The sequence below is a fragment of the Chiloscyllium plagiosum genome, chromosome 16 (genome assembly GCF_004010195.1).
Source record: "Chiloscyllium plagiosum isolate BGI_BamShark_2017 chromosome 16, ASM401019v2, whole genome shotgun sequence".
Classification (NCBI taxonomy): Eukaryota; Metazoa; Chordata; class Chondrichthyes; order Orectolobiformes; family Hemiscylliidae; genus Chiloscyllium; species Chiloscyllium plagiosum.
In genome coordinates this window covers 57,248,604-57,265,271 of record NC_057725.1, presented here as the reverse complement: position 1 = coordinate 57,265,271, position 16,668 = coordinate 57,248,604, and the positions used below count along the sequence as shown (strand labels likewise).

Here is a 16,668-nt window from a genome sequence, read left to right as displayed (position 1 = left end):
ATTCCAGTTGAGGTAGGCCTGGAGCCTGCCTCCTTGCCCTGCCCCTGTGAGTAGAAGGCGATTGGCAAACTACCACGAACACAGAAGTTGCCAAGAAAACTAACCCCAGATGAATCATCAGTAGACAAAAAGTCAAGGACCTGCCTTCGGGCAGAGCAGACAAGAAGGATGTTAACAACCTTCTGTAAATGTAAATTATTGCAGTCAGTATGTTGTGTCTCGGCTGTGATCAGCTAAACCAGCAGACTGTAATGCAATGTGAGAGCTCTCTGCCCTGTATGCCTTATCTGGTCACTTACGTAACCCTGAGACATTGAATGAGGGTGAGGCATAAAACCTTTCCACACTGGAGATCAGTTTGAACCCATTTGTCAGATTATATTAACTGGTTAGTAAAGTTACCTGAGACAGAGAGGAACATGGTTGGTTTTCCTAAGGACTGGTCTAGTCTAGGAAATAAGATAAAAATAGAATTAACAATTAATTCAGCAAACAAATAAGAGTTGCATACGTATTATTTTACATGATTTTAAGTTAAGAGATACAATATTAATAAGAAACAGATACATTCGGATAGGATTTTCCATTTGGATTAGATTACCTATGGTGTGGAAACAGGCCCTTCGGCCCAACGCGTCCACACCGACCCTCCGAAGAGAAACCCACCCAGACCCATTTCCCTCTGACTATTGCACCTAATTCTGTGGGGCAATTTAGCATGGCCAATTCACCTGACCTGCACATCTTTGGACTGTGGGAGAAAACCAGAGCACACCCACGCAGACACAGGGAGAATATGCAAACTCCAAACAGGCAGTCGCCCAAGGCTGGAATCGAACCTGGGTCCCTGGTGCTGTGAGGCAGCAATGCTAGTCACTGAGCCACCATACCGCCCCATTTGGTAATGATTCGGATGCAACTCCAAATTTATGCTAGTTATAAGGTGTTTTTGCCTCTCAGACTTTTTTTTTTCCCTTTTAAACAATTTGCAAGCCACTTAAAAATATAAGAAATTGAAGCAGGACAAGGCATTCACCCATCAAGCTAACGCTAATGTAATTATAGCCTTAACTCCATTTTGCTGCTCCATTCTTCCTCATATACCAAATACATTTTTCCAACTAAACCTTGAATATATTGAATGGACCTTTAGGGAGGAGAATTTCCAAGATCACCCTTCTGAAAGAACACTTTCCTCTTATCACTCTTTAAATGGAAGACCCCTTTCTGTTTAGGCTGTGATCCCAGGATCCAGACCATAGACCACAAAAAGAAACATCCTGTGACTTCACAGGACAGATGATCTGCCACTATCCAGTGCAATCGGCAGTGTTTGAAGACATACATTTTTAAAAATGCCTCAGTATTATTGACATACTCCAGAGTGGCAACTTGTGCACAATTTGATTAATGGAACTAAAATGCATTTACCACAAAGCAAAGTATTTCAAACTCTATTCGACCTCTCATGAGTTAAATGAATTGAAATAAATGCAAATGGCTTTTAGGAAACCATGCAGAACCATTTGCTAATTATTTTGGGGTAGTGTTCAGTCAGAACAAAGAACAATACAGCACAGGAACAGGCCCTTCGGCCTTCCAAGCCAATGCTGATAAATTTTGCCCTTCTATACTAAAACTGTCTTCATTTCAATGATCCGTATTCTTCTATTGCTTAATAAATTATCAAACTATGATAGCCAAAAGCTTTTAAGTGTGTGGGCCTAGATTTAACAGGAGCTCTGCAGTCACCTCACATGCATACCCACCCTTCCAGATGAAAAGTCAGAGGGGCTAACTTGCCTCCACAGGTACTTGACACTAAGCACCATGACATGACTGCAAGTACTCCTTTCTACCTATGGTGGAAGTCCCACTTCAGGGAGCTGCCAGCCAATCAGACAGGACTTTATGCGACCCAACAAAAAGTTGTCCAGACTCAGACACCAAGCGGGCAATCCCTGGGAAGGGGTGAGGGGTTATGCTGTCAGAAGGCCTTAAACTGGAATGGTAGGGGGATAGGAACCTGAGCAAGGGAGATGGAGGAAGGAGAAACAAAGATAGAAATAAAATTCAGAAAGGTAAGAAGCTCACAGGCAGAAAAATATACAAGAGATGTGAGAACAGAACATTTAGAAAGCATTAATGTGATTGGCCCAAGCCATCTTGGATTTATGAAAGGGAAACCCTGGGTGAATAAACCTACTGGAGTTTTTTGAGGATGTAACTAGTAGAATAGATAAGGGAGAACCAGTGGGTTTGATGTATTTGGATTTTCAGAAAGGTTTTGCTAAGGTCCCTCAATACGAGGTTAGTGGGTAATGTTAAAGCACATGGGATAGGGGATAATGTAACGGCATGGATTGAAAATTGGTTTATAGACTGGAAACAGACAGTAGGAATAAATGGATTGTTTCCTGACCAATAGGTAGTGACGAGTATGGTTACCACAAGGATTAGTGCTTGGTAGTGCTTGGGCCACAGTTATTTATAATAAATATAAATGACTTGGATGAGGGAACCAAATGCAACATTTCCTAGTTTTCTGTTGACAAAAACTCGATGTGAGCTGTGATGAGGGTGTAAGGAGGCTGCAAGGTGATTTAGACAAGTTGAGTGATTGGGCAAGCACATGGCAAATGCAGTACACTGTGGCAAAAGGTGAAGTTATATGGTGTGAAAACCAAAAAGAATGAGTATTATTTAAATAGTGATATTTTGGTAAGTACGTATGTACAGAGGGCTCTGGGTATCTTTATAAAAACCAGTCAAAGCAAGTAGACAGGCCGGCGCAGCAAACAATTAGCAAGGCAAGTGGCATATTGGCCTTCAATGAGAGCCTATCCCAGTTCAGAAATAGGGGAATCTTATGGTAGTTTACTGGGCTTTGGCAAGACTTCACCTGGGGTTTTGTGTGCAACCTCAAAAAGAACATGCATGCCACAGAGGGAGAACAGCGGAGGTTCACTAGGTTGACACCATGGATGGGAGGACGGTCATATGAACAGAGATTGGTTTGGCTGGGCTTTTTCTCACTAGAGTTTAAAAGGGTAGGAAGGTGCCTGATTGAAACATATAAGCTTCTACCAAGGCTGGACAGACTCGACTCAGGGAGGATGTTACCTGTGGTTGTGGAGTCTAAAACCAGGGACACAGAGTCATAGAGTTATATATAGCACAGAAACAGACCCTTTCGTCCAACTTGCCTTTTTCATTATTTATACAAATGATTTGGTTGTGAATATAGGAGGGTTGGTTAGTAAGTTTGCAGATGACACCAAAACTGGAGGTGTAGTGGACAGTGAGTATGGTTTATCTCTTGATCAGATGAGCCAATGGGCCGAGGGGTGACAGATGGAGTTTAATTTTGATAAATGTAAGGTATTGCATTTTGGTAAGGATCTGGCAGGACTTATACAGTTAATGGTAGGGCCCAGGGGAGTGTTGCTAAACAGAGGGACCTAGGGGTGCAGAGCATAATTCCTTGAAAGTGGAGGTGAAGGCAGACAGGGTGGTGAAGAGGGCATTTGGCCATTTGCCTTCATTCATCAGTGTCTTGAATATTTGAGTTGTTAGGTCATGTTACGGCTGTAGAGGACCCTGGTGAGGCCACTTTTGGAATACTGCATTCAATTCTGGTCTCCTGCTATAGGAAGGATGGTGTGAAACTTGAAAGAGTTCAGAAAATATTTACAAGGAGGCTGTGGGCATTGGAAGGCTGGAGCTGTAGGGAGATGCTGAATAGGCTAGGGTGATTTTCCTTGGAGCATCGGAAGCTGAGGAATGACCTTACAGAGGTTTATAAAATCATAAGGGGCATGGATAGGGTGAATAGCCAAGGTCTTTTTCCTAGGGTAGAGGACATGGATGAGAGGAGAAAGATATAAATGGGACCTCGGTCACTTCAGAGTTTCAATTGGTCCGAGGGCAGGCAGTCACCCAAAGCCTCTTTAACCCTTGTGTAATTTTAGCGGGATGGTGGGATGTTGGGTAGGGGATGGGGGGGTGGTATTGGTGGTGGCAGGATCAGAAGAGTAGGTGCGGGGTTTTGTATGACTCTATGACATGCTGCATCTTCAGAGTTATCAGCAATTCAGTCCCTTGTGCTCAGAAGAACTAACTGATATTGAGAGCTTTCTTCTAAGTGGCAATTCACCATTATTACTGCGAATCACCAATGCTCAGCGCTTGGAGTTCAGAGTGGGGTGTGGAGCAGGGGCTGGCCAATTTTGCTGCAGGGATTGCTGCATGGTTTGTTTTCTCAAAAGAGCGCAAATTATTGGAGAAACTCAATTTACACTCGACATAATCTGTGCTTGAACTTTTCGCAATCATCTGCGTTGCTCTGAACAAATTCTGTGAAATCTCGCTGAAAAGAAACCCAACAGAAGCTCAGATTTATGATCCAGAAGTCCAATGGAAGTCTCAACACCCCTTTTCTAAAATGTAGCTCTCTGCACTGCTTCGCATATTGTCAATTTACACAATCTCTTCCAAATCTAATTCATGCAGGAAGAATCCATTGATGTTCCATTCAGTTTCTCAGACCTGGCCAGACATACTCAAAAAGATATTGGATTTCCTAAGTGGTTTTGGAATATGTGGGGAGAGTAAACACCATTAGTATAGCATAAGGAGACAAGCACCAAAATTGGCCTAACCTCATCAGCACTGCTGTTAGGATGAATATGATTTGCAATACCAGCAATATTCTTTACAGTGAAACAGCTCCACTGCCTGGCAACAGAAAACACATGTGCAAAGACTGATAGATTCAAATTTTTCAATGTCTTACTTGATGCTCTTGCTCTTTATTACTGCTTAATATTCTTCACAATCATCATTAGTCCTTCTTTGGCTAACATCACAGACTCAAAGTTTTGATGGACTAGTGTTCAACTGCCCTTCATCACCTCACCCTGCCAGGTACAAAGTGGCACTGGTGCCCATCTAGTAACAGCTCTCTAAGCAGTTGGCTCAGAAAGGGCAAGGAAGTGGCAATGGGTGAGAAGTTTTACTTGTGTGCCGCCATCTTGTTTACTCATTGTTGATTCAGTCCCACGGTCCAGTGTCAAATTCTCTTCTAATGTATGGGTCTGGAACTACAGGAACGTTAGACTTAAGTGTAGAAGTTTGGTTCCTAGTACAAGCAAGTTTGCACCAGATTTATTTGTGACATATATTGTGAAGATCCAACTTAATGTAGGCACTGGTGCTCAACATTCTAAAGTTACAGGGAAATCAGCTCTGGGGTGAAGATATTTCTGAGGGTTGAGTCAGCAGAAATAGCAACTTTTGAAAGAAAGCTTATTTCATTTCTTGCAATAACCCATCTCATCTGGGAGCTTCAAAAGCGATGGCACTCTCAGTTGGACTCTGCTTTTTTGGCACAGGCTGGTCTTCCACAAACACCATCTTTGGACAATCGTGGCCCATCCTTGGGTCTGCAGTGTGTTTTCTGATTTGCTGGGTAAACTTCTGGATTCCCGTAAGAATGTGAGGGAACTGACCAGAATAATGAAAGAAACTGTTTGACCCTACTGCAGTAGGAATCACCCTGCAGAATCAGAAAAGGTGGCAAGGGACCTTTCAGTGGCAAAAATACCCCAAAATTACAACCGCAATTCATTTCTCAAATACAAGGGCTAAACAGTGAGGCAAGAATGGAAAGAAATAATTGAAGCGTTTACCCTGCCTTCTTCAATTCAAAGAATTTCCTGAAACTATCCCAGGTCTCATACCATTTCAAACTATATCGCCTTGTAGGATTTCAGTCTTCAAGGTATAAAGGTGGAATATTGGAACTGCAGACCAATTTTCTGGCTTCTAGCACTTGTAGTGCCTACAGTGGTGTCGACAGGACAAAGGCTGAGGAGAGTGTGAGATGGAGATTGGAATAGTAGGCCTAATTTTCCTAGCATTTCCACAGAAGAAAGGTACTCTCTAGTTCTTCAAGTTTTCCTTACAATAAATGTCTATGCTTCTGAAATCAACCTTCTCCATTGATGATTTATTTCCCTTTGGGGTTTATCCTGTTCTCCCTTCCTTTGTTTTTAACTCTTTTCAACTTTCCTGTGCTACCGAACAACCGATGAATTTCTCAATAAATAAAATCCAAGTTGAACGACAGGGGCCAGGGCACACAATGTAGAACATGCCTAAAACTGAAATTGCTCAGCCACTTCAGTGTACATAATGTGTATTTTGGGCACTGTCGTATGGTGAGGCATTCTTCTGCCCACTAAATCGCAGACTCTCTTAACGTTCTCTCCTGTGCATCCCATAATATCTGTCATGTGGCCCACTTAAGAGGAGTTTGCTCATTTACAGTTTGGATTCAAGCAGAGGAAAACCAGTGGCCTTCACACATCGCGAGCATTTTAATTGGTACTTAGCTGATATAAATGGCAAATGATGTCAATCACAAAGGAAGAGCTTTTAAAATAAAAGACCTGGGTGCCACAGGAAACTGGATGTAACACTGCGCCAATGTAGTCTTTCAATACTGTAAACTGTAGGAGAATGGACAGGGAGGAAATGAAAGATGTCATAGTCCATGGGGGTGTGTGCTCGGAAACCATTGGGAACATGTCATCACACAGGTCACCGAGGACCTGGCAACAATGCTCAAGAAAGACTAATAGCCCTGCCTGGGTGGTCATGAACAGTGAATGCATCTTCTCATGACAATTCACCATGTCATCAGCTCTCACTGCTCAATGCACCACATGTCCACAAGCATGCCCTGGTACTCAGGCCTAACATCCAGATCCTCCATCTCACCTTCACATATCTACTAATATGGGCAGCCTGAAAGCTACCTCTTGCTGTCTCCACATTCCTCTGGTTATTCAGATGTGTCTCATGTTATTACAATCACAGTGCCCAATAATCGCTGACATTCTTCCCTTATTCATGCAGGATAAAGCAATACCTAATAAGAGGGAGCAGAGCCGGTGAATCTATGACCCAACTGAGCAGGTTATGATAGAGCTGTGGCATCTGGCATCAGATATCAAGAGATGAAACCGCTTCATCAGGAGGATGGTGTCTATCCCTCTGGCCCTTGGGCTGCTGCAGCTCGGAAGGTTCGAAAGCAGAGTATCAGAAGGGGAAGGCTGATCCATGGGATGGGTTTGAAAGCAATGGGTCCATGATAACACCATCTGCAGCTTGCTCATGCCAGCAAGCAGGATGAGGGTGAACTGGGTATTGAGAATTGCTATAAAGTAAGAACAAGCCATCACCCTCATGGCGCATATTTGGCACCCTTTAAATTCCTCTTGAAATGAAGTACCTTTCTGTGAAATACTGTGGAACAGGTTGGAGTGTTGGTAGCTCGCTTCCTAGCTTTCTCATTGTTCGTACTATTCCTGACCAGTCATTGTGATGAGCAGAAGCCCCTCCCATTTCAATGATTTGTACACATAATAGCAGTAAATGTATTTATATTTCTTTTAGTCTTCTTTTCAGACAATCCCTCAGGATCGAGGATTATTTTCTTGCATTTGAGTATTGTGGGCATTGGTGTGACCAAATAGTCCAATTCTGGATCCACACATCCTTCCCTGAAAGTAACATTTGAAGAAGTAGAAAGATGAGAGGCATGAGTTTTGCATGTTCCTTCTGCTGTTAGCACATCATCCCACCTGGGCCTGTCAAGACTCTCAAAATGGCTGACACTTTCACGGATGCTACTCCTCCACTTTGGAGTGAGAGAGGTTCCTGTGCTAGTAATTATCGTGGGCTGGTAGAAATATTGTACTTTTTTTTAATGCGTGCTTTGAGGATATCCTTTTCCTCCGTTGTCCTGGTAACCACTTCCTGAGACATTTTTCAGAATAGAGAGCTTGGTTTGGAAGGTTTGGTCAGGAATGTGGATGATGTGGTCCATCCAGTGAAGCTGACTGACTGCAAATTGTGCTTTGATCTTGAAGATGTTAGCCTAAGAGAAGACACTGATATCTGAGCTCCTGTCCTGCCAGTGGATTAACACAATTTTGAAAGAATCATCACAGCTGATATTTTGCTAAGAATTTGAGACTTCTGCTGTACATTGACCATTTCTCCAAAACAAAGTCAGGTAACACTGCAGCCCCGTAGCCCATGAGATTGGTCTTATTATGACAAAGGATTCGAATCCCCAGTAACTTGCGCAGAGTTAAATCAAAAGGTTTGTGTTTTAAAAGAAGTCAATAACTGGAAGCCATTGTCAAAAAAAAATCTATGTAGAGCCCATTTAATGTTGTACCTGTATCATGACAGAAAAACTTCAGAGACAAAAATGTAATAGGAAGAGATAATGATGAGGTGGACTATCTCCTCCCTCACAACAGAAAGCCCCCTCTTACAGAACTTGTGTATTCTTGCCTTTCAGAAAGACACATTAAAAGGAGCTCAAAATGGAAGGCAGCAGCCTCGATGTCGTGGTGTGCAGACTAGTGTGTTCTGAAAGTCACAGCTCTGAGAAACAGCCATTTAAACACCCCTCATCTGCAGATAACAGAATGGGGAAAACCCTACTCTCACTTGGGGTGCCATTGGTCAGGCAATTCCAAAAGGAATTAGGACAAAAGAATCTTAATCAATTACAAAGTCAAGATTCTTGATATCAAGAATTCAATTATCAAGATGAACACTACTTAGAATATTTAATGTAATGGCAGCAATGTTCAGCTAGCTGATATGCGTGTGTGGGGTTACTATTTTTTCTCAGGTTTAGCATTTAATAAAGCAACTCTTTGTCAATTGAAGAAGGCCTAGTTAAATTGGCTTTCTTTAACCCACAAGTTCATCTAGGTCTGAAAGCAACATGTCCACAAGAGAAGGAATCATTTTCAAACAGACTTTGTTACAGCTAACTGAGGGAGCAGGTGGATAACCAAGAGGAACTAGCCCACCCTTTCTCACCCACAAGATTAACGATTTGAGGCATTCTGTCTGGATCAGTAACAAATTGGAGAACTTTGCCTGGAGACATGGTCATAACATTGTTGACCTTGAGTTACTTTACAATCAAGTAATTTGTGAGCTAGGTGCTGACTATGCTGGTAGTTCTACATTGCATGTAAATGTCAGGAATGAAACCCATTTTAGGTCCTGTCTCCTCCTGACCAATTCTGCTAAATTTTGTTTTCCAATTAGTCTTTCTTCTTGCTGTGTCTGGTGGTCATTCATCTCATAAGATGATGGTTTGCAACTTGATGGTCAACTCTTGTGTTTAGCAATACTGGAGTGTCCTCTCCAAATCATAAGCCCGAGCAAAGTTCCCAGAGTCCTTTGTCCAAATATCAGGTTCCCATCTTGACCTCTCTGGTGGACTCCCAAAGGTTTGCTGAACACTACTTCTGGAACTGGCTTGGCTGCAGGAGGTGCTGGAGCCTTTGGGCTCCACTCCAGATCTTTGGTCAGGATCCACATCAACTCTCCCAGGTATCCACAAGGCAGAACATGGCTGGGAATTTGGTTCAGGAGTGTCAGGGCATGTCCACTGCAATGTCGGACTACAATCTGGCGGCCAAACATCCTCCAGGTTGCTCTCAAAAGCTTTAACCTGAGGCGGTGAAGGACCTGGTTTCTGGGTGTTGCCATATGGAAGCACAGCAGAGGAGAGTCTGTGTACTGTTAGCTACTGGGGTCTCGCACACTTGGGCTCTCCTCTTTGCCTCACTGATCGCCAATGGTGTAGCTTGAAAAGAAGTACACCAGCTTGCAAAAAAATAAGAACCATGCCATCCTCTTCACCTGCACACTACTACAGATACAAATTCAAGATATATCAGGTCACCCTTATGTACTTCACCTGTCTTTAACAGCCCTTAAAATACAATATGTTACTGGACTAGATCTCTAATTCCATTCGGTCTCAATTAGCACTCAGCACGGAAACTCCCCAGCACTTTCCAACAATTTTACTTCCCTGTTTCTTGATTCTGCTTTGTTTCACTATCTGTGGGAGCCATTCTAATAATGTAAAGCCTGGAGTGGCACCCACTGCAAAAACAGCATGCCAAGAACTTGTAGCACTGTTTTGTTTTTCTTCGCCTTTTCAATATCTATGTACAATGAAATGAGAGGCACAAGTGAAACATATGTTACCAATTTGCTCGAGTTGCTAGTTGCATTTATCACTTCGGAAATCAGAAACAAATCCCAAACTATGACCAAATTTAAAACAACAGAGCTATGGGACCTCACATAGCTGGCCTTTCCTGTGAGATTGCCTCACCAGGAGTTACAGTATGAAACAGTGATTAGCCGACTGCAAGAAAATTCAGTTCGTACAGAGTTGTTCAATCACAATGGCATTTAGTGAGGCTTTTTGTCAATGTAAGGATTAACTTGCTAGTGGTCCGCCCACAACTCTCTATCAGGCATGAAGAACAGCAAAAGAAAGACAGAACCTGCTTTTTTTTTTCCCACACCCTCTGAACATTGCAAAGATCTTTGCAACCAATGAAATACTTGCTGTCGTCTAGTCACTTTAGTACTTGAGGGAAATACAGCAGGTGGTTTGCATACAACAATGTACCAAACAATAAAATGACCAAATAATTTGTTGATTAAGGGACACATCTTGATCAAGGCAACAGGGAATAGTTCACCAGATATTTTATGTTCAGCTAGGAGAAACTCAATTGAACATATCGTTCAAAACACACTGTGTATAACCTTCCAGTCCCAGAGGTGATGGGCCAGGAAGAGGGAAGGTAGTTTTATTTTGACACAGTGTTTGCACCTCCATTTGAAGCACATTCTGAGCAGGAGCGAACAGGTTTGACCTTCCTTCCCTGCTGAAAATTGGAAGTAAGTAATGACCTCCTTATCAATGGACAGTAATTATCCAAAGTGGCATGAGAAAGTCAATCTGCCTGACTCAAAAACTAGTGCAAGGGGGTTGGCAGTTTTTCAAGGGTTGGGGGGGGGGGGGGGGGGGGGTGGTAGTTTGGGTTGCTTGATCCGCACTAATTTGTGCTTCAGATAGGGTGGATGGGTGACTACTCAGAGTCAAGCCTCTGACTTAGGTTCCGAAATTCTGCCTCTCTCCCCCGCCAAACCAAGAGCACCCCCTCCCCAAAAAGCATTCATTCACGATCTTAGCACTCATGTCCTGACAGCTAGCACAGTCTTTGTGGTGGTGGTGGTGCTTTGTGCAAGAGTGCCAACCTTGGGTGGGAATTCTGCATCTGGGGAACCAATTGCGATAGCTCTGCTGCCCTTCGAAGTGTCTGATCATGCAGCAAGCCTCTCCCTAACCAAAAAACCCAGCTCGAAGCCCTCCACAGCTTTTCAACAAAATACAAGACACCCGAGGATCTCATCTCCAGGAATACAACCCTCCCTCAGTGATGGTTAGCCGATGTGCTTAAGTCTCTGGGATGGTGCTTTATCCATGACCATCTGATTCCGATGGAGAGAGTGTTACCACTGACCCTGTGGGACTCCGACAAGTTCGCATAGAGAACTGATCGGTCAAGTTTCATTTTTTCTCATTGAATAAGAACTCAAATGTGAGTTGCAACTATTGAAGCATTAAATTCAATGGGAATCACCCCATTCCACTCTTGTTGTGCAGAGATAGCATACTGGTTGAATTTGTCAGTTCTCATGACACCCTCCTTCCCCATGGAACTGCATCCATCAAGTGTATTTCTCCTTTTTAGAATGTGGACACAGATCAGAGCTAGGGATACTGTCTTTCTATATGTGAACCAATATCTAGAAACTCTTACGCACTCTCTTCCTCCTAACATGTCCTCTGCACATCAAAGAACAGCAAACTGAGTGCGAGGGAAGAACTGAGAAGCAGCATCTTACAAACTTGGCATTTGACAAACGTTCAAGCTGATTTTAAAATCCTTGATGGGAACAGCCGAGGTCTGGGGAGGGAAAAGGAAACCGTAAATTTCTGCACAAAAGATATGATGCTGGAAGAACACAACAGGTCAGACAGCATCTGAGGGGCAGGAAAGTCAACGTTTTGGGCCAAAAGCCCGCATCAGGAGGTGGAGGGAAAAACCCAGAGGTAAATCGAGGGAGGGGCTGGGGGACCTGGGGGGAAGAGTAGGTGGGATGGTGATAGGTCAATGCAGGAAGGGGGCTGTTTTGTTTGGTCAGTGGGAAGGCTGTGGTGAATAGGTGAGTAGGAAGATGGATAGGTTAGGACAGGTCAGGGAAGTGAGGAGAATTGGGAGGGTTAGACAAGGGATAAGGCTGGGAGGATTTTGAAGCTGATGAAGTCAATACTGGGGCCATTGGGCCATAAGTTTCCCAGACGAAACATAAGGTGTTGTCCTTCCGGTTTCCATTTGGCCTCACTCTGACAATGGAGGAGGCCAAGGATGGACATGTCGCCAGGGGTGGGGGTGGGAAAGGGGGATTAAAATGGATAGCAACCAGAAGGTTGGGTTGGCTGATACATGCAGAGCACAGATACTCAGCAAACCGGTTCCCAGGTCTGTGTTTGGTCTCCCCAGTACAGAGGAGACCACATCGGGAACAACAAAAACAGTGGATAAGGTTGGATGAAGTGCAGTTGAATCACCACCCAATCTGGAAGATTGTTTGGGACCTTGGACAGAGGTGAGAGGGGAGGCAGGTGTTGCACCTCTTGCAGTAGCAAGGAAAGGTACTGGGTGTGGTGGAGAAGTTGGTGGGGGTTATAGAGTTGACGAGGGAATCACAGAGTTAACGGTCCCTGCGGAAAACTGACAGGCGTGGGAGAAGGAAATATCTTTTTGGTCACTGTAGTCTGGACGGAAAATCCTGTAAGAATACCACCCTTCCAGGGTTTCCCTACATCTGTTTGTGCACTCACCAGCATTAAATCATAAGATTTGTGCAACATTGTCAAGGCCAGTATTCATTGCCCTTGGAGCAGTGGCCACCTTGTTGAACTACTGCAGTCCATTGTACCATTTTTCAATATAATGAGGGGGCCGTAACCCATTTCAGAAGCCAATCAATGATGTTGCTGGTCGTTGGAATTACACAGAGACCAGACCAAGCAGGAATAACAGATTCCCTTCCCTAATCCATAATTGCGAACCAATTGAGATCTTTACGATGAAAGGAAAGTTCAGTGGTTACTCATAGCATTTTATTCCAGATTTATTTCATTAACTAAATTTAAATTCCCCAACTGATGTGGTGGGGCTTGAACTGACATCTCCATATTTTTAGTCCTGGCATCTGCAGCAATATAACAGCCATGCCAGCAATTAGCTGCCAATTGTGGGACAGAGCAACATGAATATTTTTGCTAGAAATCAAGTCTCGATGCCCCGAGACATCTATCAAACAATAATGGGTTTCTTTGAGACATTCTACAAAACTTTAAAAAAGACTTAGATATGACGCACAGATCTGATCTAGCAAATTTCTGTCTGCATCTGTGGGCACACGTTTTTCAGGTCCGATGATTACAGTTGACTTTTAGTTAAATTGAAAGTACGATTTCAATCAGATAGCCGCCACACCCTTAAATATCTTAAATCAGACAATCCTGGCCAGAAATTGTCCTGGAGTGTTGGGAGGGAGAAATTAGGAGGATAATTTAGCCCAGTCGAGTAATGATAAGATGGAAGCTGCAAAATATTAATCTGAGCGCCTTCACAATTGTTCAGTTGCAAAACAGAGATGGTTTCTCTGAGGGAAGGATAGAGTATTAGGTGGATTCCAATGATCTCTGCACTAGACATAGCATTAAGCTGAGAAATAAGGCCCTGGGAGCAGGTTACAATTGCTTCAATGCAAATACCATAGGAAAAAAATCAAATGCCAATCTGTAATTACATCTAATCAGGGCAATAAAATGATTGAAGACCAAGTTTCCATAGAAAGGTGGACGGAAACTAAAATAGTAGAGGCATACTGGCTGGCTGTAAATCTTGCAGAAGTCCTTCATTTTGGTGCCTGCAGTATGAAAAAGCTTTTCAAAGGAGCACAGGAACAAGAGTAGGCCAGTCAGCCCCTTGAACCTGTTTCTTCATTGAATTAGACCAGAGTTGATCTGTACATGAGCTGAGGTACACAACAATAAGCCACAAGTTAGTTCTCATGGCCTACTCCTGCTCCTATTTTCTATCCAACTGGTCCTTGACAGGACTATCCAGTGTTTTGGTAGAATAGAGGAGGCCTTGAAATATGGTCTAGATCAATGATTGTTACCAATATTGTTACCCTGCAAAACTTCGCCATCCAGAACAGTTCAATCATTGATATTACCAAGGATGCAATAACCTCGAAGGCAGCATGGAGGAGAGTAGCTGAGAAAACATCCCTTCCAGTAGGACTACCATTTCCACAAAGAACAATCCATGAAACGGGCGTGTGTTTTCCTTTAATAGAACACCATAGTAACCATAAGCCAACCTAGTTTTTTTCTAAACCTGTATCGTGGTAAGGTAAAGTCACCATAGTTCCAGAGGACCCTAGGATTGCTCTGTCAGACAGAGTTTAACCTTTGAGAAGGTAGGAGTGTCATGGTGACCTCCGCTGGTACTGGAATTGAACCTGCGCTGTTGGCATCACTTTGCAACATACACCAGTCAATCAGCCAATTGGCAACCCCGACTCCGTGAAACTCTGTAGCCCTTTCTTCACAGATGCCATCTGAACTGCTGAACATTTCCAGCATTTTGTTTTCCTCTTCCTGCGTGACCCATCCTTACACACAGATTGCTGGCACAAACTTGAGCTGCTTTTGGCTTTTCAAATGCCACCCTCACAATTTCTAAGCACCTCTGCAATCACCATAGAGCCCTTATCATGCAGGATTTGCACTAATGAACCACGAGTAGACTGTTAATTTAAATCTATTCAGTTTAGCAGAAAGCATTGTCAGTTGAGTAAGATCTTACGGGGTGCAAATCCAACATTAGTGAGTCGATGGTCAGGATTGCAGTCCCTAGCTCTTGTGTTTTGATATCATGAATGGTACTCTGCATTTTATATTCAATTCTCAGGCTGCCCATTGTGAAGCAATTAGAGATAAATACCTTCTTTGCAATTCCTTGATTCGCACCATCAAGTTGAGATGACCCTGAGAATACTGCTCGATCACATCTCTAACATCGTAAGGCTTCCTGGCTTGCTGCAAACCAAAACAAATATTTTTAGAATAGTAAGGCAAAGCAACACGAGAGTCTGATGCATTTCTCCCAGTATGTGTTGCAGACTGAGGGAACTGAATGCTGGTGTTAGGAAGTAACAACAGAAAATGGGTACTGAAGTATTGTGTAAGAGTTTGTTCCAGCTCCATGCCAACATGCACTGAGGGGTGCAAGTGATCACGATAAACAAAATAAGTGATACTGAATTGGGATCCCCATTTCAGTACAGTGTTTTACTGAACTCAATAGGAGAGAAGCCCAGTGTAGCATAAAACAGTGCTGCCCCTTCACATGACAAACTGTGCAATCATCCTAAACTAATCTCACCCCTATTGAAATGACATGGATGAATGCAAGTGTGGATTTCTGAAATCTCGTTTGAAATGGTCCACTTTTTCCAGCAGTTAATGGATGTATTTGTTATTACTATCAAACCATCCATTATCAACCAGTTGTGACTACTTAATAGAGTTCTGAGGAATTTCATGCATCAAATGCAAGGAAAATGAACGTTTGTGCAGGTCCAGTAACTTTTCCCGAGTCAAAGCTGTTGCTGAGAACATAGGGGAGATGTCAATGCACCATGATCAATCCCCAAAACTCAAGCACTAACACAATATGTGTGTGTAAGCTTGACCTCAGCACCTTTATCAGCAGTGAGAAACCCTCAGCTCAACAGCTTAAGCGTTGCAAAAGTGTACCCTGTTGAACTGTGTCACAGTATGAGTGTTACAGGTAGAGATCTGCACATTTCTTAGTCTCTTTGATTGTCCGGAATGTTTGATTAGCTGCAGTCTGCAAGCAAACATCATTCTTCAGACCTGATGTCTTAAAAGTTCTGCTCCAGTGATGTGAGAAATGGGAATGATGTCATCAAAAGTTCCCAGGCTGTCTCTAATAGCCCATGTCAAATCATGATATAGGGGCAGCACAGATCACAAGAAATGTTCCTCCCCCACTCCCCATCTCTTTCAATAGTATGCAGATATGGTTCATCACTGTATTTTGCTTTAAATTCATGCATGGTGACCTGAGCATAATTGGCAAAGCCAGCATTTATTGTCCATCACTAATTGCCTGAAGAAAGCAGTATTGAGTTGACTTCTTGAACTGCAATGGTCCACGTGAGGTAAGTACACCTGCAGTACTGTTAGAGAATTTAGTATCAGTGACAGTAAACAAACAGCAGTAAAGTTTCAAGTCAGGATGCTACAAGAGCATAAGGTTTAGGAGAATAACTAGGCTATTCAACCCAGAGAGTCTGCTCTGCCATCCAATGAGATCATGGCTGATCTGAGAACCCTCAATTCCACTAATCTACCTTTTCCCCATAGCCCCTGATTCCTTTACTCATTGAGACTCTGTCTGCCTCAGCCTTGAATATACTTAATGTCCAAGCTCAACAGCCCTCTGTAATAATGAATTCCACAGATTCACTACGTTCTGACTCAACTGTGCCATCCCTTATTCTAAGAGTATGCCTTCTGGTCCGAGACTGTCCCAGTAGGGGAAACTTAATAAGGTCACCTCTCACTCTCCAAAACTCCAATTAGCA

The 16,668-nt window shown here is 43.1% G+C and overlaps 1 protein-coding gene across 6 annotated transcripts in view; it reads right to left on the bottom strand.

Moving 5' to 3' along the window:
* The window catches only part of LOC122557942 (potassium voltage-gated channel subfamily KQT member 1), a 682,968-nt gene that overhangs the window by 181,503 nt on the left and 484,797 nt on the right, over nt 1-16,668 (bottom strand). For all 6 annotated transcript variants that reach the window (XM_043706183.1, XM_043706180.1, XM_043706184.1 and 3 more), the window contains 2 exons: nt 15,000-15,094; nt 403-449 (listed from right to left, as the gene is read on the bottom strand). In XM_043706183.1, the coding sequence (XP_043562118.1) occupies nt 403-449; nt 15,000-15,094 (142 nt within the window). The remainder of the gene's footprint in view (nt 1-402; nt 450-14,999; nt 15,095-16,668) is intronic.